We start from the raw sequence: 24,647 nt of genomic DNA, 5'->3' as shown, positions 1-24,647 counted from the left end.
TCTGTACCAGTCAGAGAAATGTATTTACATTTTGCGAGACAGTTAATTGCTATATTTTCCTAAGCAGTCGCTACATTTTGCTACAACTGCTTAGCAAAATGTAGCAACTGCTTAGCAAAATGTAGCAACTGCTTAGCAAAATGTAGCAACTGCTTAGCAAAATGTCATCTTGCCGCATCATGATATAATTATGAGCGGATTGGCATAGTACGCACATCGTCTATACTACAAGATTTGATCGTTTATAGGCCATCATAGTTTGCTGAAATATTGCTTACTGTGGCTTTAAACAAAAACAAACAAAAACTTTCTGACAGATGCGGTATGCGACGGAGGACCTCGTGACACTGCAACACTCAGAGGAGCTGGTGGAGAAGGCGAAGGCCACGGCCAACATGACCCTGGAAGAACTGCAGGACTTCTTCACCAAATATGATTCCTTCTACTGCAATAACGTGAGTTGTCAATACATTTACATGATACAAACTGGTGGACAGATGAGTTGTCAATACAGTGAGGCCTTGCACGAATTGGTGGACAGATTCCACACCTTAAAAAAATAATAGTAAAAAAAATCATATAAAAAAGCAATAATGATGACAAGCTTTGCAAGTATTTACCTGTATTTAAATGATGATGACATCCTGAATAGAATCCAACCTCCGCAATGTTGGAAAAAACCATGTTATTCACAGGTGGGTATTTCCCGCATTTTCTCACAATTTTCACTTCAATTACCTCCGCCTTTTCTCCCAATACAGATTGTCAGGTCTCTCCAAATTTCCGAAGTGATCGTTCACTGCTACATCTAGGGGTAACAACTCATTAGACACTTCCCTCTCACATATATTGTGATCCAATATACGACATCATCAAGTTGCGAGCACACGTTTGAATCTCCAGAAATGATGTCACAATAGAACAATGTTTTATCGTGAAATATACCATGTTTTGTTCTTCACTGTTCATTGCGATTCATCGTGTAGCTATCGTCTGTAATGTAATCAAGGGTAACAGGACATGATGTACTATTTAGAATGTGTGTGTCTATTTTGCAGGCATCATTTGAGTGTGCCCTGGCCGCCATCGGCTGCACCCTGGAAACAATGGAGCATATTATTCAGGAAAAAGTAAGTAATCGGAGATAATGTACAATCTGCTGGACAACAGCCTCCATTATCCAGTGTGTTGTATCTTCCTTCTGTTTATGATAATTACAGGGGATCATTTGCTCACGTTTGATTCATTTTGAGCCTGATTCAAAAGATATAACGCCAAAAATGTACATTCAGTCAAACTGCCCTCACGCGAGATATTCTGTGCAGAGGTAGAGGTGAGGTGAAATAGAGTTTAACGTCGCGTCCAAGATTATTGCACTTATATAGTGACGTGTAAAGAGGAATTTATAGTGTGAGATAGGATAAGTATGTAAATAGACAAATTATTGTAAAATTTTCAAATTTTGTTTGTCACTTAAGTCCTACCAGAAATCAAGAAAAATAAAACACAATCAGGGTTAAGTTTCAAAACACAGGCAAATTTCAGTTTTGACAAGAAAAAAACACTAAATGGAGATATCTACAAATCTTTCCATAATAATATACAACTTTCAGATCACAAACGAACATATCCACCATGTGAGAATTATGAGCTTTAAAGTATTTCTAGTGGCCAAACAGCAAGTTGATTTAAGAGTTTGGAATATGCTACAATATGTTTGCTTGCAGATTTTTCCATAAAAATTGGAAAAGGGGACTTAATCATTCAAATAAACAAAGTATTTTTAACTTCCGGTTACTCATCAACGTTTACGACCGCCTCTGTGGTCTAGTGGTAAAGCGTCCGCCCAGAAAGCCGAAGGTCCGATGTTCGATCCCCGGCCGCTTCATGCAAAAAAACATTCAAGAATGGTACTTGTTGTTACCCTGTCTGGCGCTCGGCATTAAGGGGCTAAAACATAGACTGGTCGGCTCGGAGTGAGTACACTGTCTGAGTGGGCTATTCACATTTAACTGTGACATGGTGTCTCAGTGGGCTAGCACTATAAATCGGCATCAGTCCGGACTAGTACAAGCAGACACACACACACACACACACACACACACACACACACACACACACACACACACACACACACACACACACACACACACACACACACACACACACAGCAATAATCTTGCGCGTGATGTTAAACCCCATTTTACCTCACCATCACATCAAAGTTTTCTGCCTGCTTCACATGGCAAGCACGCGACTTTCTGCAGGAAAGAAATGTTGCTAATTAAACAAAACCTGAACCTGGAACAATATTTATTGTTTATTGAACATATGATGAACTGCCACTTCTAATTAACTGAAAATTTAACAATATTTCCTTCAATAGAGTATACACTACAGATGGAATTAGACAGTGAAATTGATGAAAACACCTTGTTTTATAGCATATCATTTTTAAATGTAAATAATATGCTTTTTACCAGCAAAATGTAAAACCATTTACAACAGTCGCTGCTTCATGTTTTTTTCACTTTGAATATATTCAGTTAAGATTAACAAATATTGCCGAGACCTAGAAATATGATAGTGTCAGTATGTTGTGTCCTGCATGCTAATGAAATGAACAGCTGTCGTTAACATTGCTCACCAGTGAATTATAACACATTGCTCACTAGTACTGTAAAAGAGAATTATAACACATTGCTCACTAGTACTGTATAAGAGAATTATAACACATTGCTCACTAGTACTGTAAAAGAGAATTATAACACATTGCTCACTAGTACTGTATAAGAGAATTATAACACATTGCTCACCAATGTAAAAGAGAATAATAACACATTGCTCATCAGTGTAAAAGAGAATTATAACACATTGCTCACCAGTGTAAAAGAAAATTATAACACTGTGTTTACCCTTGTAAAAGAGAATTACAGCACATTGGTCACCAGTATATAAGAGAATTATGGCACATTGTTTGAGAGTGTAAAAGAAAATTATAACACTATGTTTACCAGTGTATTAGAGAATTATAGCACACACTTCTCAACAACTACTTTCTGTCCACAGGTTCGCAATGGATTTGCCCTCATAAGGTAGGTTTGATTTATGCCACTTCAAATCGGGAAATATTTCAGTGTTGTTTCTCTTTTTGTTTTAGAATCAGTTGGTGCAGGGTCAGAAATTCAGTTTTCCATCTTCTTTGCAAATCAGATTTTAGATATCTTTTCATATCAATATGATCATTGTTGAAAGCACAATACATTTTCAAATGTGTAGACCTAGAAACAGGTGTAACCTGTTCTATCAGTGTAGGAGATGGCCGCCCACATCATCACACTACCACTGCCAAATCTGTCCACATCCTGTGTGCACTTTCTTGCATAACATTCCCTGTGATGCCTGTAAACAAGACATCTACCATCCGCACGGCGAAGCATAAAACGCGACTCATCACTGAACCAAACTTGTCTTCATCGCAGTTGTGACCATACTCGGTGACCTTGACATCACTGACATCACTGCCAATGATGCAGGTCTGTCAAAATGACACATCAAACTGGTCCTCTAGTGCGAATACCTTCAGCACATAAACTGTTGGGCTGATGTATGGCTGATATCCTACACAATCCTGGTATTGCCGTAGAGGTGGCCGTGGTGGTTCTTTCACGTAGCCATATAAATCTGTCCTGTGCTCCAGTTGTGATACATTGTTGGTTCGAATCCCAGTTCGCCCCGATTATGTTTCTAGGCTTGTCAGCACCATACCCGTGCTCGTGGGTTTCACCGAAGTGGTAAACATCTAAGACCTGCATCCCTTCGGGCTTTCCTCCCACATTAAGCTGACACGCCGTGATATAACTGGAATACTGTTAAAAGCGGTGTTAACACAACTCACTCACTCACTCCAGTTGTGATACATGGTCGACTGGATCTAGGAAGGTCAAGTGGTTCCACAGTCTTGTAGTAGATGTGAACAGCTGAAGGTGATTCTCCTGTGTGCAGTCGGCCGATGGTGCTGTTTGCGTTGGGCTTTCGTCAGTCATGGCATGCTTTCTTTGTTCCCTTGCTGTAAGATTGTGAGTGAGTGAGTGAGTATGGTTTAAAGCCACTTTTAGCAATATTGCATATTGTACCCATGTCAAGAATCGAACCCGGGTCTTTGGCATGACGAGCGAACGCTTTAACCACTTGGCTACCCAACCGCCCCTGTAAGATTGTGATAACATGCATGTCATGTTGGTGTGTTGTGGCTCCAGGCTTTTTACTACTTTTGCGTTTCTCTTTTTGCAGAGTATATTTCTTTGTGTATATTTAGCCAGTTATTAATACAACATCATACTTTGTAATTATCTACTCTCAAGTGAGTTTATAAGTGGTTGTTGTTGCCGAGGCTATAATTATATAAGTGGTTGTACTAGCCTAGATAAAAAGTGGTTGTTTTAACCTAGGTTATAAGTGGTTCTTATAGTCTAGGGTATATGTGGTTGTTGTCGCCAAGGCTATAAGTGGTTGTGCTAGCCTAGATAAAAAGTGGTTGTGTTAAGCTAGGTTATAAGTGGTTCTTTTGGTCTAGGGTATATGTGGTTGTTGTCGCTCAGGCTATAAGTGGTTGTACTAGCCTAGATAATAAGTGGTTGTTTTAACCTAGGTTATAAGTGGTTCTTATAGTCTAGGGTATATGTGGTTGTTGTCGCCAAGGCTATAAGTGGTTGTGCTAGCCTAGATAAAAAGTGGTTGTGTTAAGCTAGGTTATAAGTTGTTCTTATGGTCTAGGTTATATGTGGTTGTTGTCGCTGAGGCTATAAGTGGTTGTACCAGCCTAGATAATAAGTGGTTGTTTTAACCTAGGTTATAAGTGGTTCTTATAGTCTAGGGTATATGTGGTTGTTGTCGCCAAGGCTATAAGTGGTTGTACTAGCCTAGATAAAAAGTGGTTGTGTTAAGCTAGGTTATAAGTGGTTCTTATGGTCTAGGGTATATGTGGTTGTTGTCGCTGAGGCTATAAGTGGTTGTACTAGCCTAGATAAAAAGTGGTTGTTTTAACCTAGGTTATAAGTGGTTCTTATGGTCTAGGTTATATGTGGTTGGTGTCACCGAGGCTATAAGTGGTTGTACTAGCCTAGATAAAAAGTGGTTGTTTTAACCTAGGTTATAAGTGGTTCTTATGGTCTAGGTTATATGTGGTTGTTGTCACCGAGGCTATAAGTGGTTGTACTAGCCTAGATAATAAGTGGTTGTTTTTACTGTGGTTATTAGTGGGTGTTATAGTCTAGGTTATATGTGGTTGTTGTCGCCGAGGCTATAAGTGGGTGTACTAGCCTAGATAAAAAGTGGTTGTTTTAATCTAGGTTATAAGTGGTTCTTATAGTCTAGGTTATATGTGGTTGTTGTCACTGAGGCTATAAGTGGTTGTACTAGCCTAGATAAAAAGTGGTTGTTTAACCTAGGTTATAGGTGGTTCTTATATGGTCTAGGTTATAAGTGGTTGTTGTCGCCGAGGCTATAAGTAGTTGTTACAGAAACAATTGCTAATTAAGTTCATCTTTGTGTTGCTCTGTGTAATTTCAGACCTCCAGGACATCATTCCATGCACAATGAGTTCTGTGGGTACTCGATCTTCAACAATGTGGCCATCGCAGCCAAACATGCACTGGAGGCCTTTAACCTGGACAGGTAAGTGAGTGAGTGAGTGAGTGAGTGAGTGGGCGAGTGAGTGAGTGAGTGAGTGTGTGAGTGAGTGAGTGAGTGTGTGAGTGAGTGAGCGAGTGAGTGAGTGAGCGAGCGTGTGTGAGTGAGCGAGTGAGTGAGTGAGTGAGTGTGTGAGTGAGCAAGTGTGTGAGTGAGGAGGTGAGTGAGTGAGTGAGTGAGCGAGTGTGTGAGTGAGTGAGTGAGTGAGTGAGTGAGTGCCAGAGTAAGTGAGTGAGTGAGTGAGTGCCGGAGTGAGTGAGTGAGTGGGCGAGTGAGTGAGCTAGGGAGTGAGCGAGTGAGTGAGCGAGCGAGTGAGTGAGTGAGCGAGTGAGTGCCGGAGTAAGTGAGTGAGAGGGGTTTTCTGCTGTAATCAACAGTTTTCAAAAGTGGACTCCAATGGCCAACAAACCGTCCATAAACGAGCCCGAATTGGCAACTCCTGTTAACTGATCCTGGCATTATGACTATTGTGAATTATTTGAGATAGAACTACAGATTCTAGGAAGAAGTCTTTTTACTCTTTGCGAACTCAGAATAGCCTTTATTCACCACTTGTTAACAGAAACAACCAATACTTGAAATTCTAATTAAGTTTCCTTCAATCGTTAGTGTCAATGAGAATATTTGTGTATTGTGCTCAAGTGGCATGTTTCTGTGTCCGAGAGTTGTCACTTCTCCCTGTGTTGTAGGATCTTGATTGTTGACTGGGACGTCCACCATGGCCAGGGTACACAGTATGCATTCTACGATGACCCTAGGTAGGTCAGGCTGATGGGTAACAGACTTGGAAAAGATATGATAGATTTACCAAATGATGACTTGCAATAAGATTTGTAATTGAGGCAGAAGGGGGTGTCATTGAGCATGAAATGAACGGGTAGATTTGACACACTGGAAACAGCAGTTTCAGCAGCTGATTTCATCCCCAGCTCATCAACCCTCGAGAGGTGAGGTGAGGTGAAATGGGGTTTAACGTGGCGTCCAAGATTATTGCACTTATATAGCGACGTGCATGCACGTGTGTGTGTTTGTGTGGCTGCTTGTACTAGTCCGAACTGGTGCTGATTTATAGTGCTAGCTCACTGAGACACCATGCCGCAGTTTAACATGAATACCCCACTCAGACACAGTATACTGACTCCGAGCCGACCAGTCCTTGTTTTAGCCCCTTAATGCCTTAATGCCGAGCGCCAGACAGGGTAACAACAAGTACCATCTTTTAACATCTTTTGGTATGACGCGGTCTGGGATCGAACCCAGGACCTTCCGCTCTCCGGGTGGACGCTCTACCACTAGACCACGGAGGCGGTCCCCAACCCTCGAGATCTACCATCAATTTCTTGTAATGTTGCATGCTGACACCCAGTGACTTGTGTCAAGTCTGGAGATACTGGATCAGTTTATGCTGTAAGGAATCTTTGTTTCTAGCCCAGGTACCATTCTGTACAGCGGTCTGTCATCTAAGTCGGATTACATAGATGTCCCGAGCTTGTCATTTTTACAGCACCAAGATGAGTCTGTTCTACATTGAAGTAGACTGCTGTAGACGACTCTGTGTCATCTAGGTTCATGTATCTGTTTATCACAATGTGTAATTAAGCGTTCTTTCGTGTCAAGCATACATATCACATCTATTTTGCATTTGTGTAGTCCTCGTTTTGTTAGATTAGTTGGTTACTTGAGTGCTTGACATTTTGACTTTCTTAAAGGGTTTTGTACTTCTCAATACACCGTTATGAAAACGGGATGTATTGGCCGAACCTTCGAGAATCTGATTATGACTTCACCGGCAAGGGAAAAGGCAAAGGATACAACATCAACGTCCCACTCAACAAGGTAAAGTTGTTGTCTTAGCAACTCAGTAAGGTGTCAGTGTTATCTTAGCAGCTCAGTAAAGTAACATTGTTGTCTTAGCAACTCAGTAAGGTGTCAGTGTTATCTTAGCAGCTCAGTAAAGTAACATTGTTGTCTTAGCAACTCAGTAAGGTATCAGTGTTATCTTAGCAGCTCAGTAAAGTAACATTGTTGTCTTAGCAACTCAGTAAGGTGTCAGTGTTATCTTAGCCGCTCAGTAAAGTAGCATTGTTGTCTTAGCAACTCATTAAAGATGTCAGTGTTATCTTAGCAGCTCAGTAAAGTAACATTGTTGTCTTAGCAACTCAGTCAGGTGTCAGTGTTATCTTAGCAGCTCAGTAAAGTAGCATTGTTGTCTTAGCAACTCAGTAAGGTGTCAGTGTTATCTTAGCAGCTCAGTAAAATAACATTGTTGTCTTAGCAACTCAGTAAGGTGTCAGTGTTATCTTAGCAGCTCAGTAAAGTAGCATTGTTGTCTCAGCAACTCCTCAAGGTAATGCTTGTATTATGTTACTGAATGTAAAGAAATGGTTTTCACAATAATATTTTCTGGAATGGTCTGTAGAGATGCAAGATGCTGAGGGTGAAATGTGTAGAGATGGGGAATGTCCTCTACGGTACTGATGCGTGTTTCAGATTGGGATGACAGACAGTGACTACTTCGCAGTACTCCAGCAGATCCTAATGCCTGTAGCCTATGAGGTAAATATGACAAATGTAGACTTCAAGTGTCAAGTGCTTTAGATAAAAGGGGTTCTTACACTTGACACTTCTTTGGGTACTAAGTGGTATGTAATAATGGATAACTTGACCCACAAGTTTGAATTTCAGGACTAAACTCAGACCTATCAGTCATGCCTTTCATTTTTAACATTAACAAACAATAGTCACAAAACCTGCAGAAGAATTTAATCATTACATGGGGCAAAATATTCAAAGGCAATACTTTCAGGTAGAGTTACCCTCAGAATCAGAAACATGTTTTTCTCTTTTGTCATGTTTCTATAATTTAACACTTCAGCTCCAGTAGGGATTTGGGGTTCCCAGTAGCCTATGCTGGTCCGTGTTCCCAGTAGCCTATGCTGGTCCATGTTCCCAGTAACCTATGTTGGTCCATGTTCCAAGTAACCTATGCTGGTCCATGTTCCCAGTAACTTATGCTGGTCCATGTTCCCAGTAACCTATGCTGGTCTGTGTTCCCAGTAACCTATGCTGGTCTGTGTTCCCAGTAACCTATGCTGGTCCATGTTCCCAGTAACCTATGCTGGTCCATGTTCCCAGTAACCTATGCTGGTCTGTGTTCCCAGTAACCTATGCTGGTCCATGTTCCCAGTAACCTATGCTGGTCAGTGTTCCCAGTAACCTATGCTGGTCCATGTTCCCAGTAACCTATGATTGTTCATGTTCCAAGTAACCTATGCTGGTCAATGTTCCCAGTAACCTATGCTGGTCCATGTTCCCAGTAACCTATGCTGGACCATGTTCCCAGTAACCTATGCTGGTCCATGTTCCCAGTAACCTATGCTGGTCCATGTTCCCAGTAACCTATGCTGGTCCATGTTCCCAGTAACCTATGCTGGTCAACGTTCCCAGTAACCTATGCTGGTCCATGTTCCCAGTAACCTATGCTGGTCCGTGTTCCCAGTAGCCTATGCTGGTCCGTGTTCCCAGTAACCTATGCTGGTCCATGTTCCCAGTAACCTATGTTGGTCTGTGTTCCCAGTAACCTATGCTGGTCAATGTTCCCAGTAACCTATGCTGGTCCATGTTCCCAGTAACCTATGCTGGCCTTGTTCCCAGTAACCTATGCTGGTCCATGTTCCCAGTAACCTATGCTGGTCCATGATCCGATTAACTATGCTGGTCTGTGTCCCAGTAACCTATGCTGGTCCATGTTCCCAGTAACCTATCTTGGTCCATGTTCCCAGTAACCTATGCTGGTCCATGTTCCCAGTAACTTATGCTGGTCCATGTTCCCAGTAACCTTTGCTGGTTTGTGTTCCCAGTAACCTATGCTGGTCCATGTTCCCAGTAACCTATGCTGGTCCATGTTCCCAGTAACCTATCTTGGTCCATGTTCCCAGTAACCTATGCTGGTCCATGTTCCCAGTAACTTATGCTGGTCCATGTTCCCAGTAACCTTTGCTGGTTTGTGTTCCCAGTAACTTATGCTGGTCCATGTTCCCAGTAACCTTTGCTGGTTTGTGTTCCCAGTAACCTATGTTGGTCCATGTTCCCAGTAACCTATGCTGGTCTGTGTTCCCAGTAACCTATGCTTGTCCATGTTCCCATTTACCTATGTTGGTCAGTGTTCCCAGTAACCTATGCTGGTCCATGTTCCCAGTAACCTATGCTGGTCCATGTCCCCAGTAGCCTATGCTGGTCCGTGTTCCCAGTAACCTATGTTGGTCTATGTTCCCAGTAACCTATGCTTGTCCATGTTCCCAGTAACCTGTGCTGGTCCATGTTCCCAGTAACCTATGCTGGTCCATGTTCCCAGTAACCTATGCTGGTCCATGTTACCAGTAACCTATGCTGGTCCATGTTACCAGTAACCTATGCTGGTTCATGTTCCCAGTAACCTATGCTGGCCGTGTTCCCAGTAACCTATGCTGGTCCATGTTCCCAGTAACCTATGTTGGTCAGTGTTCCCAGTAACCTATGCTGGTCCACGTTCCCAGTAACCTATGCTGGTCCATGTTCCCAGTAACCTATGTTGGTCCATGTTCCCAGTAACCTATGCTGGTCCATGTTCCCAGTAACCTATGCTGGTCCATGTTCCCAGTAACCTACACTGGCCTTGTTCCCAGTAACCTATGCTGGTCCATGTTCCCAGTAACCTATGATTGTTCATGTTCCCATTTACCTATGTTGGTCAGTGTTCCCAGTAACCTATGCTGGTCCATGTTCCCAGTAACCTATGCTGGTCCATGTTCCCAGTAACCTATGTTGGTCCATGTTCCCAGTAACCTATGTTGGTCCATGTTCCGAGTTACCTATGATTGTTCATGTTCCCATTTACCTATGTTTGTCAGTGTTCCCAGTAACCTATGCCGGTCCATGTTCCCAGTAACCTATGCTGGTCCATGTCCCCAGTAACCTATGCTGGTCCATGTCCCCAGTAACCTATGCTGGTCTGTGTTCCCAGTAACCTATGCTGGTCCATGTTCCCAGTAACCTATGCTGGTCCATGTCCCCAGTAACCTATGCTGGTCCATGTTCCCAGTAACCTATGCTGGTCCATGTTCCCAGTAACCTATGCTGGTCCATGTTCCCAGTAACCTATGTTGGTCCATGTTCCCAGTAACCTATGCTGGTCCATGTTCCCAGTAACCTATGTTGGTCCATGTTCCCAGTAACCTATGCTGGTCCATGTTCCCAGTAACCTATGCTGGTCCATGTTCCCAGTAACCTATGCTGGTCCATGTTCCCAGTAACCTATGCTGGTCCATGTTCCCAGTAACCTATGTTGGTCCATGTTCCCAGTAACCTATGCTGGTCCATGTTCCCAGTAACCTATGCTGGTCCATGTTCCCAGTAACCTACACTGGCCTTGTTCCCAGTAACCTATGCTGGTCCATGTTCCCAGTAACCTATGATTGTTCATGTTCCCATTTACCTATGTTGGTCAGTGTTCCCAGTAACCTATGCTGGTCCATGTTCCCAGTAACCTATGCTGGTCCATGTTCCCAGTAACCTATGTTGGTCCATGTTCCCAGTAACCTATGTTGGTCCATGTTCCGAGTTACCTATGATTGTTCATGTTCCCATTTACCTATGTTTGTCAGTGTTCCCAGTAACCTATGCCGGTCCATGTTCCCAGTAACCTATGCTGGTCCATGTCCCCAGTAACCTATGCTGGTCCATGTCCCCAGTAACCTATGCTGGTCCATGTTCCCAGTAACCTATGCTGGTCCATGTTCCCAGTAACCTATGCTGGTCCATGTTCCCAGTAACATATGTTGGTCCATGTTCCCAGTAACCTATGCTGGTCCATGTTCCCAGTAACCTATGTTGGTCCATGTTCCCAGTAACCTATGCTGGTCCATGTTCCCAGTAACCTATGCTGGTCCATGTTCCCAGTAACCTATGCTGGTCCATGTTCCCAGTAACCTACACTGGCCTTGTTCCGAGTAACCTATGATTGTTCATGTTCCCATTTACCTATGTTGGTCAGTGTTCCCAGTAACCTATGCTGGTCCATGTTCCCAGTAACCTATGCTGGTCCATGTTCCCAGTAACCTATGCTGGTCCATGTCCCCAGTAACCTATGCTGGTCCATGTTCCCAGTAACCTATGTTGGTCCATTTTCCGAGTAACCTATGATTCTTCATGTTCCCATTTACCTATGTTGGTCAATGTTACCAGTAACCTATGATTCTTCATGTTCCCAGTAACTTATGCTGGTCCATGTTCCCAGTAACCTATGCTGGTCCATGTTCCCAGTAACCTATGCTGGTCCATGTTACCAGTAACCTATGCTGGTCCATGTTCCCAGTAACCTATGCTGGTCCATGTTCCCAGTAACCTATGCTGGTCCATGTTCCCAGTAACCTATGCTGGTCCGTGTTCCCAGTAACCTATGCTGGTCCATGTTCCCAGTAACCTATGCTGGTCCATGTTTCCAGTAACCTATGCTGGTCCATGTTTCCAGTAACCTATGCTGGTCCATGTTCCCAGTAACCTATGCTGGTCCATGTTCCCAGTAACCTATGCTGGTCCATGTCCCCAGTAACCTATGCTGGTCCATGTTCCCAGTAACCTTTGCTGGTCCATGTTACCAGTAACCTATGCTGGTCCATGTTCCCAGTAACCTTTGCTGGTCCATGTTACCAGTAACCTATGCTGGTCCATGTTACCAGTAACCTATGCTGGTCCGTGTTCCCAGTAACCTATGCTGGTCCATGTTCCCAGTAACCTATGCTGGTCCATGTTCCCAGTAACCTATGCTGGTCCATGTTACCAGTAACCTATGCTAGTTCATGTTCCCAGTAACCTATGCTGGTCCATGTTCCCAGGAACTTATGCTTGTCCATGTCCCCAGTAACCTATGCTGGTCCGTGTTCCCAGTAACCTATGCTGGTCCATGTTCCCAGTAACCTATGCTGGTCCATGTTCCTAGTAACCTATGCTGGACCATGTTCCCAGTAACCTATGCTGGTCCATGTTCCTAGTAACCTATGCTGGACCATGTTCCCAGTAACCTATGCTGGTCTAAAATTGACAGGTTGCCCAAGTAATTTCGGGTTAGAATGGATTGTGGACAGGCTGGTTGACTTAGTGTGTCACCGTACCCCGACGGTGAAGATCATTGCTCATAATATCAGTCATTGGATTGTCTGGTCCAGGGTCGATTATTTCATCCGCTGTCATATATTTTACTTCTGGAATAATGCTGTGTACAGTGTTAAACAATAAACGATCCAAAAATGATGTAATCTAACAGTTCAGATCATTCTCACACTCACTAGCCTCTGAAAACATCAGTACTAGGGCTGGGATGAGTCCAAATTTATGACCTGGGTACTCGATCCCCTATTACCCGACCCTACCCGGGTACCTGCTGTTGGGCTCAAGAGTTGGGTACATACCATATTTCCTCTATAAGATGCCCGGGCTTCTATTTATTTCGGACAAGCCTTTGACCCAGCGTCAGTTAGAGGCCCGATGTCTATTGGAGGCCCGGCTTCTATTAATACCCCCATTTCACTATGACAACGAATATCCAGAATCGTCACGAAATGGAAAAAGGGATCATTAATTGTATCAACTGATCGACCCAGCGTCTATTAGAGGCCCGGCTTCTATTTTTTGCACTGAATTTATGTCATTCAAACACTAATTACATCCTGTGAATTGTCACTGCTGGGGTCAAGACAAGCGTTCTACTCACTCATGTCATCACTGATCACACCTGCAAGTCCAGACAGACGCCACCCAACACGGTGTCTTTGCTCTTTGCGACTGCATCAAAGGCCAACACGAGCCAGCGTACATGTATTGTTTTAGCTGAAGTACTCTACTCAGCGCTAATAAGCGGTGCTTTTTGGTGTGTGATTGGATTAATGTAAGGTTGGATTAAGGAGAGGATTCTCCTGTAAACCTGACAGAGGACATTTTGTTTAGATATAATTCCACTGATGCTTGAGAGGAGGGGGTGTCGCATTCATATTGAGTCGCATTTTTGGCTAGGGGCCAGCGGTCACATTCTTTTGGAGACGCATTAATTTCACGTTTTACAGTACATACATCACCTTTTCAGTACAGACCCCAGCTCGTTCTGGTTTCCAGCGGTTACGATGCGGCGCTGGGATGTCCAGAGGTACCTGTGATATATACTGCTTAGTTACATGATACAGGGAACCTGCAAACACCAGACCCTGGAGAACCAACTTGTTCTGCATCTCTCAATCCCCAGGTTCCAGTAACTCCAGGGTCTGGTATTCGCAGGTTTCACTGTATGATCCAACTCACACTCTGATTTCTCTTTGCTCAGTTCCGACCTCAGTTGGTTGTAGTATCTAATGGATTTGATGCAGCTTTAGGGGACCAGAAGGTAATGCTAAGCATACTCTTAGCTGCGACGGTGTAGCTACGTACTGCTCCGGTTTTACTGAAAGCCTCAGAAATGATGAACCTGGCAACATAAAGGGGCTGGGTCTACCGTCGCTGCCGCTGTCTCAAAATACTAGCTGAAGCAGGAAACTGGACTTTTTATATAAAAGCAAAATATTTGGTGTCCTTATAGATATGTGGTTTGAGAACAATTGTTCAGGAACAAGGTTGTGTAAGACTTTCTATGATATTCCTCAATTCCCCAGTGACAGATATTGTGAAGGCTGGTGGTGCAAGATTATAATTCTGTTAGAACGTAATCAAGAAATGATTGGTAGTTTTGTATCGGTGACCAGTACATGTCACATTGTGAAAGTGAAGCAGTACATAGCTACGATCGTACAGCAACCATACTGGCTTATTATACTGGCTTATTACACTGGCTTATTACACTGACTGGGATGGCAGGCAGGCGGGTTGGCGGGCGAGTGAGTGAGTGAACTTTGTTTTAGTTATTAAGTGATGCAGGCTATTGATGTTTACCAGGTTTTTTTAATGCCTTAAATTGTGTATGATTGTAACAGACATAATACAATTAGGGTGAATCGTACACATGCTGGACCCGTGAAGATCCGGGGTACAATAGGTCTTCAGCAACCCATACTTGCCGTAAAAGGCGATTATGCTTGTCGTAAAAGGCGACTAACGGGATCGGGTGGTCAGGCTCGCTGACTTGGTTGATACATGTCATCGATCCCAATTGCGTGGATTGATGCTCATGATGTCAATCACTGGATTGTCTGGTCCAGATTTGAATATTTTCCAGTCATATAGCTGTCCGAAGACCCGGGTTCGATTCCCGACATGGGTACAATCTGTGAAGCCCATTTCTGGTGTCACCCGCCGTGATGTTGCTGGAATATTGCTAAAAGAGGTGTAAAACCATACTCACTCACTCTGATGCAAGATGGCAACTATGTTGATAGGTTGGGTCAGACTCTGTAATAGGCGTATTGAATGACTTGGAACATTGCTCCTTATATATATATCACAGGATTGTCTGACCTAGACTTGATTATTTACCGGCTGACCCGTGAAGATCCGGGGTAGAATAGGTCTACAGCAACCCATGCTTGCCGTAAAAGGCGACTATGCTTGTCGTAAAAGGAGACTAATGGGATCGGGTGGTCAGGCTCGCTGACTTGGCTGATGCATGTCATCGGTTCCAATTGTGTGGATCGATGCTTATGATGTCTGGTCCAGACTCGGTTATTTACAGACCGCCGTCATATAGCTGGAATATTGCTGAGTGCGGCGTAAAACAACAAACAAACAAACAAACAAATATACCGGCCACTGTCAGATAGCAGGAAGTTTGCTGGAATATGGTGTGCTATATCCTCCAGTGGTCAGAATGTGCTTGGATCTGAGCAGAGATTGTGGAGTTCCAAGTTACAAAATGACACTCCATTAACAGACTCAGTGCTGGTCCTTATGCAGAGGGGCCTTGGGATGGTGGATCTTTAAGACAGATAACGGAGATCATATTACCAAGCAAACACCACTGTGTAACAAAGTATAGTGTGGCATTTAGTAACAGACAAACACATCTGAATTGGTTTTAGTTATAAAGATATTTTCTGTTTCAATGAAAATGTATTGTTGTTTCTAGCCTGTAAAAAGCGTTGTTCATTTCAGGGGGAGATGGAGGTGTCCCCGTCGGCCTACGCTCATTTCATTCACATGCTCGGGTCGCTGGGTCAAGGTCGTGTGTGTGTCGTGCTAGAGGTGAGTAACGAGTTAAAAGGTGACTATGCTTGTCATAAGAGGCGACTAACGGGATCAGGTGGTCAGGCTTGCTGACTTGGTTCATGCATGTCATCGTATCCCAACTGCGTGGATCGAAGCTCATGATGTCAATCACAGGATTGTCACGTCCAGACTCGATTATTTACAGACCGCTGTATTGCTGAGTGCGGCGTTAAACAACAAACAAACAAAGAAACAAACAAGTCAGGTCAATTTGCATCCCCAGCCAATTTGATTTAAGACCTCCATTTTGAATGTATGCGAGCTCAGATTATGTTTTGTACAAATCAATGTAAAATTAATTGTAGCAATCTACTGCAATTTGATTGGTTAAACAAGGTGATTAATTTGAATTTGAAGCCTGGAAATGCCTATTATTTAAATATTAAGTTTGATCAATATTTATAGGAACGACTTCGGTTTAGTTTTTATCCACATTCTGCTGACCAGGCGAGTTCAGTTATCATAGAAGTATGTGTCATCATGTATTGTATGATGACGTCATCCATTGTATCTTGACGTCATCACAGTCCAGGTGACGTCATCATAGTCCCGGATGACGTCATGTCTGTCTCACAGAGATAGTACTGTAGAAATTATAAAAACGTCCTTCACCTAGTCACTTCTAAGATAGTACTAAGTTGAGCCTCTTGATTGCAGGCATGTATACTAATGTCATACATATCATAAACACCCAGTTTACATCCTCAGGGAGGATACTGCATCAAGTCTCTGTCAGAGGGATGTGCGCTGACCTTGAGGTCACTTCTGAATGACCCCTGTCCTCTTCTACCTCCGCTGCAGGAGCCATCAGACAGGTACGTCGAAGTCAGTCCGTCACTTTGATGTGAAATTTGTGATGTTTTGTCATTATGCCATTTACTCAGTCATTTCTAACGCTTGGCAATATGTATGTGATGTTGAAAACGTTTTGCCGTAATCATATTTAAGGAAGTGAATGATTGATTCCTCACATGGGTACATCGTGTAAAGCCTATTTAAGGAAGTGAATGTTTGATTCCTCACATGGGTACATCGTGTAAAGCCTATTTAAGGAAGTGAATGTTTGATTCCTCACATGGGTACATCGTGTAAAGCCTATTTAAGGAAGTGAATGTTTGATTCCTCACATGGGTACATCGTGTAAAGCCTATTTAAGGAAGTGAATGTTTGATTCCTCACATGGGTACATCGTGTAAAGCCTATTTAAGGAAGTGAATGTTTGATTCCTCACATGGGTACATCGTGTAAAGCCTATTTCTGGTGGTCCCCGCCGTGCTGGAATATTGCTAAAAGCGGCATAAAACCATACTCACTCACTCACTGATGTAAATCTCTGAAGAAGGTAACGTTATGACCGTAATTATTTCTTCATTCTACAACAGCGTCACAGAGACAATTTTGAACGTGATCAAAGTTCTTCATCCTTACTGGAGCTGTTTCCGCTATCAGAAGAGTCTAGAAGTGGGAGAGTTATGTCCCTTTGATGATGTCAACACTTTGCCACCAAGGTAAGTCTGACGGTAGGGTGGACTGCATGTGTTATACTTGAATACTGGAATACTGGAATACTGGAATACTGGAATACTGGAATACAATACTGGAACAATAATTCAATAATGATTAGTCATCATCCAAACGTCAATAATGCAATGTTCAGCCTGACTGATGTCCCACTTAAAAAGTAGAAAACGTCGAAAACTTGGATCACTTTCTTACTTCCAATATTAGGCAGCACACCAGGCTAAACTGAGAAATACTGTTTTGAACGTCTCTAACATGATATATAATAAATTTAATATGATAAATCTTCAAACTTGAAACTACAGAATTTCAGAATTATATGTTTGATCAGAAAATAAGTTTGTTTCTGTCTACAGACCAGGTGTGGAGTTTATAACTGAGGAGAATCGGCCACACACTTACAAGAACGACGACGCCTATCCTGTACTTTGTAAGGACATTAATTGCTTCACATTCAACCTCTTTCTTCATGTGGCTGTGCAATACATTGATATTGATATATAGTTCCTTCTGACATGTTGTCTTCAGTATTTCAGAATTGTATGATGCAATAACTTGTGTATGAGACACGACTATTTGAACTCTGAACAATGTCTAAGACGTACCAATAACTATAAGTGATGTAATAAACCCAGGATTGAGGGCATCTTCTTGAGGCAAGGGAATTAACTGACTATAAAAGTCCAGTTTCCACCCTTACCGAACTGGGCTGGTATAACTGAGTTACATTTTGGCTGGACTAATGAGTCTATGCATAGTCCAATCAAAATCGTGCAAGGAAATCGAAATCCGGTTCGTAAACTGTCATGCAGGTTTTGGTCGATTGCAGGATTTGCAAAGCATGTGCACTGCCAACTCGTATTTTCCAATTTTTTTCATGTTTTTAATCAAGGTGCTCACTTGATTTGATTCACTTCGCGATGTAAGACTTGTTTTATCACAACATAGGTCTAGATTATCGATCAGATCGTCTTGATTGGGTGCTGCCATTTTGTTTGAAGCAAATGCAAATGCACGAGAGGTGGAATCTGATTAGTCCATAGGAGAGGCATAGAAGGGACATAACTCGTAATAGCCACTGGTGGTGCTACGATCTAGCCAAGGAATTCCAGCCTAGTTCGGCAAGGGTGGGAACTGGAACTTTCATAGTCAGTTAACTCTCTTACCTCGGGAAGATGGATTGAGGGCAGCCGACAGGCATTATTTGACATTCACAGCTCACAGACAGTTGCTTCAAGATACACATAGTGACCTTCAGTTATTACAATAGACTGAAAAAGTTTGACATGACAGCTGATCTAATACCATTCTCATTAAAATCAGACCTTAGTTCTCGCTACCGCTAAACAAAGATCATGAGGACATCCCATTACGGGTCACGTCAGACTGACCTTGCGCGAACTTTGACCGACCAATAGAATGACCAATCAGAAGGCAGCTTTCTCGTGCTTAACGGCACTAATTTCAAATTGGCGACTACGCTTCGCAACATATTTTGACAAATTCTCGATTACAAATTTGAAACCTGAACAAAAGAACATTCTGGCGAGGCTAATAGATGGTCTAGATTGTATGGATTCAGTCGTTAACCTGTAACTATCGTTCAGAATACCCCATGTTAAAGTTTTCGAGGTTGGATGATTAGAAATCACATTCCGACTGTCACTTTCATGATCTGGTAAGTGACGCTCTCATTGGTCGGATGAAAGGTAGTTCTGACGTGACCCCTAATGGGATGTCCTCAGATCTTTGTTTAGCGGTAGCGAGAACTAAGGTCTGATGTTAATGAGATTGATCTAATACTGTCTCTATGATTGTGCCCGTACAGCGGCATGATCCATGAGTGCTGTGTTTGGTATGCTGTATGTTGGGTACTGTGAATCTGGCATTATGACAGGCGAGTGTTTATGTGTAGGGTTGTGATACTGATTGGTCAGACATTGGTTGATTGTTTGCTATAACTGGTCCCTCACTTTCAGCTGACGAGGACACAGCTGCTCTAGATAAGAGGATAGATGCATTAATAGCAGAAACATCCCTGACGTTTGCACCACACAGGTTGGTAATGTTTGCTGATTTATGGATGGGGACCATTGATTATATACGCATGGGGACCATTGATTATACACACATGGGGACCATCGATTATACACACATGGGGACCATCGATTATACACACATGGGGACCATTGATTATACACACATGGGGACCATTGATTATACACACATGGGTACCATTGATTATACACATGGGGACCATTGATTATACATACGTGGGGACCATTGAATACACACACATGGGGACCATTGATTATACACACGGGGACCATTGATTATACACATGTGGACCATTGATTATACACATGGGGACCATTGATTATACACACATGGGGACCATTGATTATACACATGGGGACCATTGATTATACACACATGGGTACCATCAATTATGCACACATGGGGACCATCGATTATACACACAGGGGACCATCGATTATACACACAGGGGGACCATTGATTATACACACAGGGGACCATCGATTATACACACAGGGGACCATCGATTATACACACAGGGGACCATTGATTATACACACAGGGGACCATTGATTATACACACAGGGGGCCCATTGATTATACACACAGGGGACCATCGATTATACACACAGGGGACCATCGATTATACACACAGGGGACCATCGATTATACACACAGGGGGACCATCGATTATACACACAGGGGACCATCGATTATACACACAGGGGACCATCGATTATACACACAGGGGACCATCGATTATACACACAGGGGGACCATCAATTTATGCACACATGGGGACCATCAATGTTACGTTAAAATTAGGCATAGTTCTGCTGGAAGGATATCTTTAATAGGGTGATACTGATGAGGATGTTATTACTAACGTTATTGAAAATGTTGAAGTCAGGTGAGTAGACTCACAATGTTTGGTCACAGACTGCCCTAATTGTTCTTGTGTGTTTGTTGACAGAACCTGCATGGTGTTCGACGCTGATATGAGAGCTCACAAAAATATGAGTTTCAAGTAAGTATATGTACCCAGTATCAGGACGAACCTGATGCATCTTGTGTATGTGATCCTGTCCGGGGCAGTCGGGGGTAGGTCACCCAGTATCTTGTGTATGTGATCCTGTACGGGGCAGTTGGGGGTAGGTCCTCCAGTATCTTGTGTATGTGATCCTGTACGGGGCAGTCGGGGGTAGGTCCCCTGGTATCTTGTGTATGTGATCCTGTACGGGGCAGTCGGGTGTAGGTCCCCCAGTATCTTGTGTATGTGATCCTGTCCGGGGCAGTTGGGGGTAGGTCCTCCAGTATCTTGTGTATGTGATCCTGTCCGGGGCAGTTGGGGGTAGGTCCTCCAGTATCTTGTGTATGTGATCCTGTACGGGGCAGTCGGGGGTAGGTCACCCAGTATCTTGTGTATGTGATCCTGTCCGGGGCAGTTGGGGGTAGGTCCTCCAGTATCTTGTGTATGTGATCCTGTACGGGGCAGTCGGGGGTAGGTCCCCCAGTACCTTGTGTATGTGATCCTGTACGGGGCAGTCGGGGGTAGGTCCCCCGGTATCTTGTGTATGTGATCCTGTACGGGGCAGTCGGGGGTAGGTCCCCCAGTACCTTGTGTATGTGATCCTGTACGGGGCAGTCAGGGGTAGGTCCCCTGGTATCTTGTGTATTTGATCCTGTCCGGGGCAGTCGGGGGTAGGTCCCCCGGTTTGTTGTGTATGTGATCCTGTACGGGGTAGTCAGGGGTAGGTCCCCTGGTATCTTGTGTATGTGATCCTGTACGGGGCAGTTGGGGGTAGGTCCCCCAGTATCTTGTGTATGTGATCCTGTACGAGGCAGTCGGGGGTAGGTCCCCCGGTATCTTGTGTATGTGATCCTGTACGGGGCAGTCGGGGGTTGGTCCCCCAGTATCTTGTGTATGTGATCCTGTACGGGGCAGTCAGGGGTAGGTCACCCGTTATCTTTTCTATGTGATCCTGTCCGGGGCAGTCGGGGGTAGGTCCCCCAGTATCTTGTGTATGTGATCCTGTACGGGGCAGTCAGGGGTAGGTCACCCGTTATCTTTTCTATGTGATCCTGTCCGGGGCAGTTGGGGGTAGGTCACCCAGTATCTTGTGTATGTGATCCTGTCCGGGGCAGGGGTATATAGTTATGCCAAGAAACTGCGTCCATCTGTCTGTCATTTGTTTGTGGAAACTACTGCATGGATTCTGTTCAAACTTGGTGAACACTTTCTATACTAATAGGAGAGGTGCAGTGCGAAGTTTGATTTCAATATTTGGATTTTCAGAAATAGTACATTAATTATTTATTGTTTTAATTTTAATTTTCTTATTCAACATTTGTGCGACCTATAACGTGACAACTTCTTCATGGATCCTTATCAATGTTGGGGTACAGTTTCTATACCGATAGGAGAGGCGCAGTGCAAAGTTTCCTTTTGATAAGTAGATTTTCCAAGAAAATATTCCTTTTTGCATGTTTTGAAATTAGAAATGTGTTGGAATGAAAGTCACGGATATTAGTGAGTCCTTCTCACGTTTTGCCTTGTTTTTGTTGTTGTCGGTGTTATGTGTGTGACTGTATAAGAATGTGAGAGTTTAAAGTCATAATATTAAAAGTAGGGGTGACTATTGGTCTGGAAATCACTATTGTGATAACTATTGATATCGTAAGCAACTATTGCGATAAATTTTGATAGTTTTCAGTGTATCATTTTAGATGGATTTTAGAGTTGAATTAAATCTTGGAACTGAAGTTTCCTTTGAATGTGATAACCATAACAACAAATAAAAAGTAAAGTTTGAGATATGACTGATTTGTTTTTTCTTTACCCTAATAATGTAAGAAAAAGAAACTTTCTCATTACCAGTGTTCGAAATACCTGCCTGCCCGACCGTCCGAGACGGTTGATTTCAACTCGGGCTGCCAGATTTTCAAATCCCCCTGCCCGACGGTCGGGTTATATTTCATATGTAAAAATATTCTAAATATTTCCCGATGATAAGCATTATTTACATGATGTATTCTAGGATATTAAATACAAATCTGACCTAAAAAGTGTTTGCTATTTCTTTTCTTGCATTACTTCATGTTCAATGAATTCGATTTAAAGTTTTAATTAAATTATCCTGAGAAACATATGCTTATAGTGGGCAGGCAGGTTTTGGTCAGGGCTGGCAAGTATTTCAGCTAGCCAGTCCTGTGGTCTGGCTGAAAATGTTGGGAGTTTCATACCCTGTCATTACCATGTGTAAATTTACAACCACTCATGATCAAAAGAAAAACAAATTTGAACAGCAGTGCATGTATTTTATTGAAACTGTAAAACTATGGTAAATACAATCAAAACTATCAATATTCTTAACTGAATTCAATACCATTGATCAGAAACTGATTCAACAATCGATTTATTGACTCTAAGTGCTTACCAATAGCAATATATCAATATTTCGACTGAGTGTGAGACCCCTTATTAAAGGACTCTTTTTTATTACTTTTGTAGAGGTCATCCGGAGCGGCCTGACAGAATTTCTCGGATCTACAACCAGCATATAGAGTGGGGCCTATATGGCCGGTGTCTGCAGGTCCAGGTAGGCGCTGTGTGGTCCAGCGGAGAGGTCCCCAGCAATAATCCAGCTGTATAATAATCAAATCTGTACCAGGATATCCAGTGATTGACACCATGAGCATCGATTCTGACAACTGGGATATAATGACGTGTAAACAACTAGGTCACAGAGCCTAGCATCCCGGACCCATTTGGTCAGGCTCGCTGATTTGGTTGATGCATGTCATCGTATCACAAATGCATGGATCGATGCTCATGATGCCAGTCACTGGATGGTCTGGTCCAGACCCAATTATTTACAGACTTGACTCGTGAAGAGTCCAGGGTAGAATAGGTCTTCAGCAACCCATACTTGCCGTAAAAGGCGACTATGCTTGTCGTAAAAGGAGAGAAACGGGATCGGGTGGTCAGACTCGCTGACTTGGTTGATCCATGTCATCGATCCCAATTGCGTGGATCAATGCTCATGATATTAATCACTGGACTGTCTTGTCCAGACTCGATTATTTACAGACCGCCGTCATATAGCTGGAATATTGCTGAGTGCGGCGTTAAACAACAAACAAACAACAAACAAGCAAACAAACCAACAGGACACCACAGTTTGTAACAAAGTTCAGTGTTCCCGCTGGCTTTGGAAACTGTCAGTCCTGGTGGACTGGCAACTCTAAAAATTACCAGTCACTGGGGCTGGGACAAGTCCAAATTTACTACCCGGGTGCCCACCACCCTATTACCCGACCCTACCGGGGTACCAGTTGTAGATATTTAGAGATAGGTACAAACTGTCCGATTTGGAAAATGTTGACCTTAGCCCTGGCAAAATGTATTTAGATACACGTGTAAAACAATCTGGTCATGCACACACTGACGTTTACTGCATGAAGTTATATTTTTATTCAAACATATACTCAACAACAAAAGTTCCTGTGACACCAATATTTTAGTGTATTTTTCAAACAAGTAAAGTTTGGTTTTCAATATTGTAGTACATGTATGGAATCAAGTCACAAAAACGCAACTGCTACAGAAAAGCATGCATTCCATGCAAAAGTTTACCTCTATGCATGCCCAAAGCATTTCACTACCTAAGAATGGGTATAAAAATATGTGCATTAACGGGATTCCATATGCATTGTTTAGCATCGTGCTGACAACAACCACTCAGAAAAACAACAAAATTACGCAATTATTCAACATTACGAAAGCCACGCCTGTCTGAAAATGAGCGTCTGCGAGCCATTGGTTTGCTTGAAGCAGGATCGAGTCAATATGATTTTGCAAGACAATTTAATGTCTACAGAAACACCATTTGGTGTTTATGGCAACGTTGGCAACAGACGAATGCAGTCAGAGACCATCCTCAGGGGGGCAGGCCACGCGTATCCAATAATCGACAAGACAACTGGATTCGAACAACACACCTACAAAAATCGATTCCAGCCAGCAACAGTGGCCTTTGACGAATATCTTCACAAACTGTACGTTGTCGCCTCAGATTTGCAGGGATTGTCGCCAGAAGACCCAATTTGACAGGAAACCACCATCAAGCACGTCTACAGTGGTGCAGACAGCGTCTACGCTGGACGGCCATGCAGTG

At 43.1% G+C, this 24,647-nt stretch overlaps 1 protein-coding gene across 4 annotated transcripts in view; it reads left to right on the top strand.

The window, feature by feature from the left end:
- The window catches only part of LOC124152934 (histone deacetylase 6-like), a 341,819-nt gene that overhangs the window by 16,074 nt on the left and 301,098 nt on the right, over nucleotides 1–24,647 (top strand). For 3 of the 4 annotated variants that reach the window (XM_048397095.1, XM_048397097.1, XM_048397098.1), the window contains 15 exons: nucleotides 318–455; nucleotides 1,059–1,130; nucleotides 3,070–3,095; nucleotides 5,572–5,676; nucleotides 6,381–6,449; nucleotides 7,401–7,527; nucleotides 8,182–8,247; nucleotides 13,808–13,867; nucleotides 15,799–15,888; nucleotides 16,621–16,727; nucleotides 17,295–17,420; nucleotides 17,790–17,863; nucleotides 19,413–19,491; nucleotides 20,444–20,497; nucleotides 22,982–23,069. In XM_048397095.1, coding sequence (XP_048253052.1) covers nucleotides 318–455; nucleotides 1,059–1,130; nucleotides 3,070–3,095; nucleotides 5,572–5,676; nucleotides 6,381–6,449; nucleotides 7,401–7,527; nucleotides 8,182–8,247; nucleotides 13,808–13,867; nucleotides 15,799–15,888; nucleotides 16,621–16,727; nucleotides 17,295–17,420; nucleotides 17,790–17,863; nucleotides 19,413–19,491; nucleotides 20,444–20,497; nucleotides 22,982–23,069 — 1,281 coding nt within the window. Of the gene's footprint in view, nucleotides 1–317; nucleotides 456–1,058; nucleotides 1,131–3,069; nucleotides 3,096–5,571; nucleotides 5,677–6,380; nucleotides 6,450–7,400; nucleotides 7,528–8,181; nucleotides 8,248–13,807; nucleotides 13,868–14,041; nucleotides 14,102–15,798; nucleotides 15,889–16,620; nucleotides 16,728–17,294; nucleotides 17,421–17,789; nucleotides 17,864–19,412; nucleotides 19,492–20,443; nucleotides 20,498–22,981; nucleotides 23,070–24,647 lie in introns of all 4 variants that reach the window. The other variant, XM_048397096.1, reaches the window with a different exon arrangement.

Source organism: Haliotis rufescens, unplaced genomic scaffold, assembly GCF_023055435.1.
Source record: "Haliotis rufescens isolate VD_foot unplaced genomic scaffold, xgHalRufe1.0.p SCAF_16, whole genome shotgun sequence".
Lineage (NCBI taxonomy): Eukaryota > Metazoa > Mollusca > Gastropoda > Lepetellida > Haliotidae > Haliotis > Haliotis rufescens.
The sequence above is the reverse complement of the archived record's forward strand: the minus strand, read 5'-3'. Positions and strand labels throughout refer to the sequence as shown.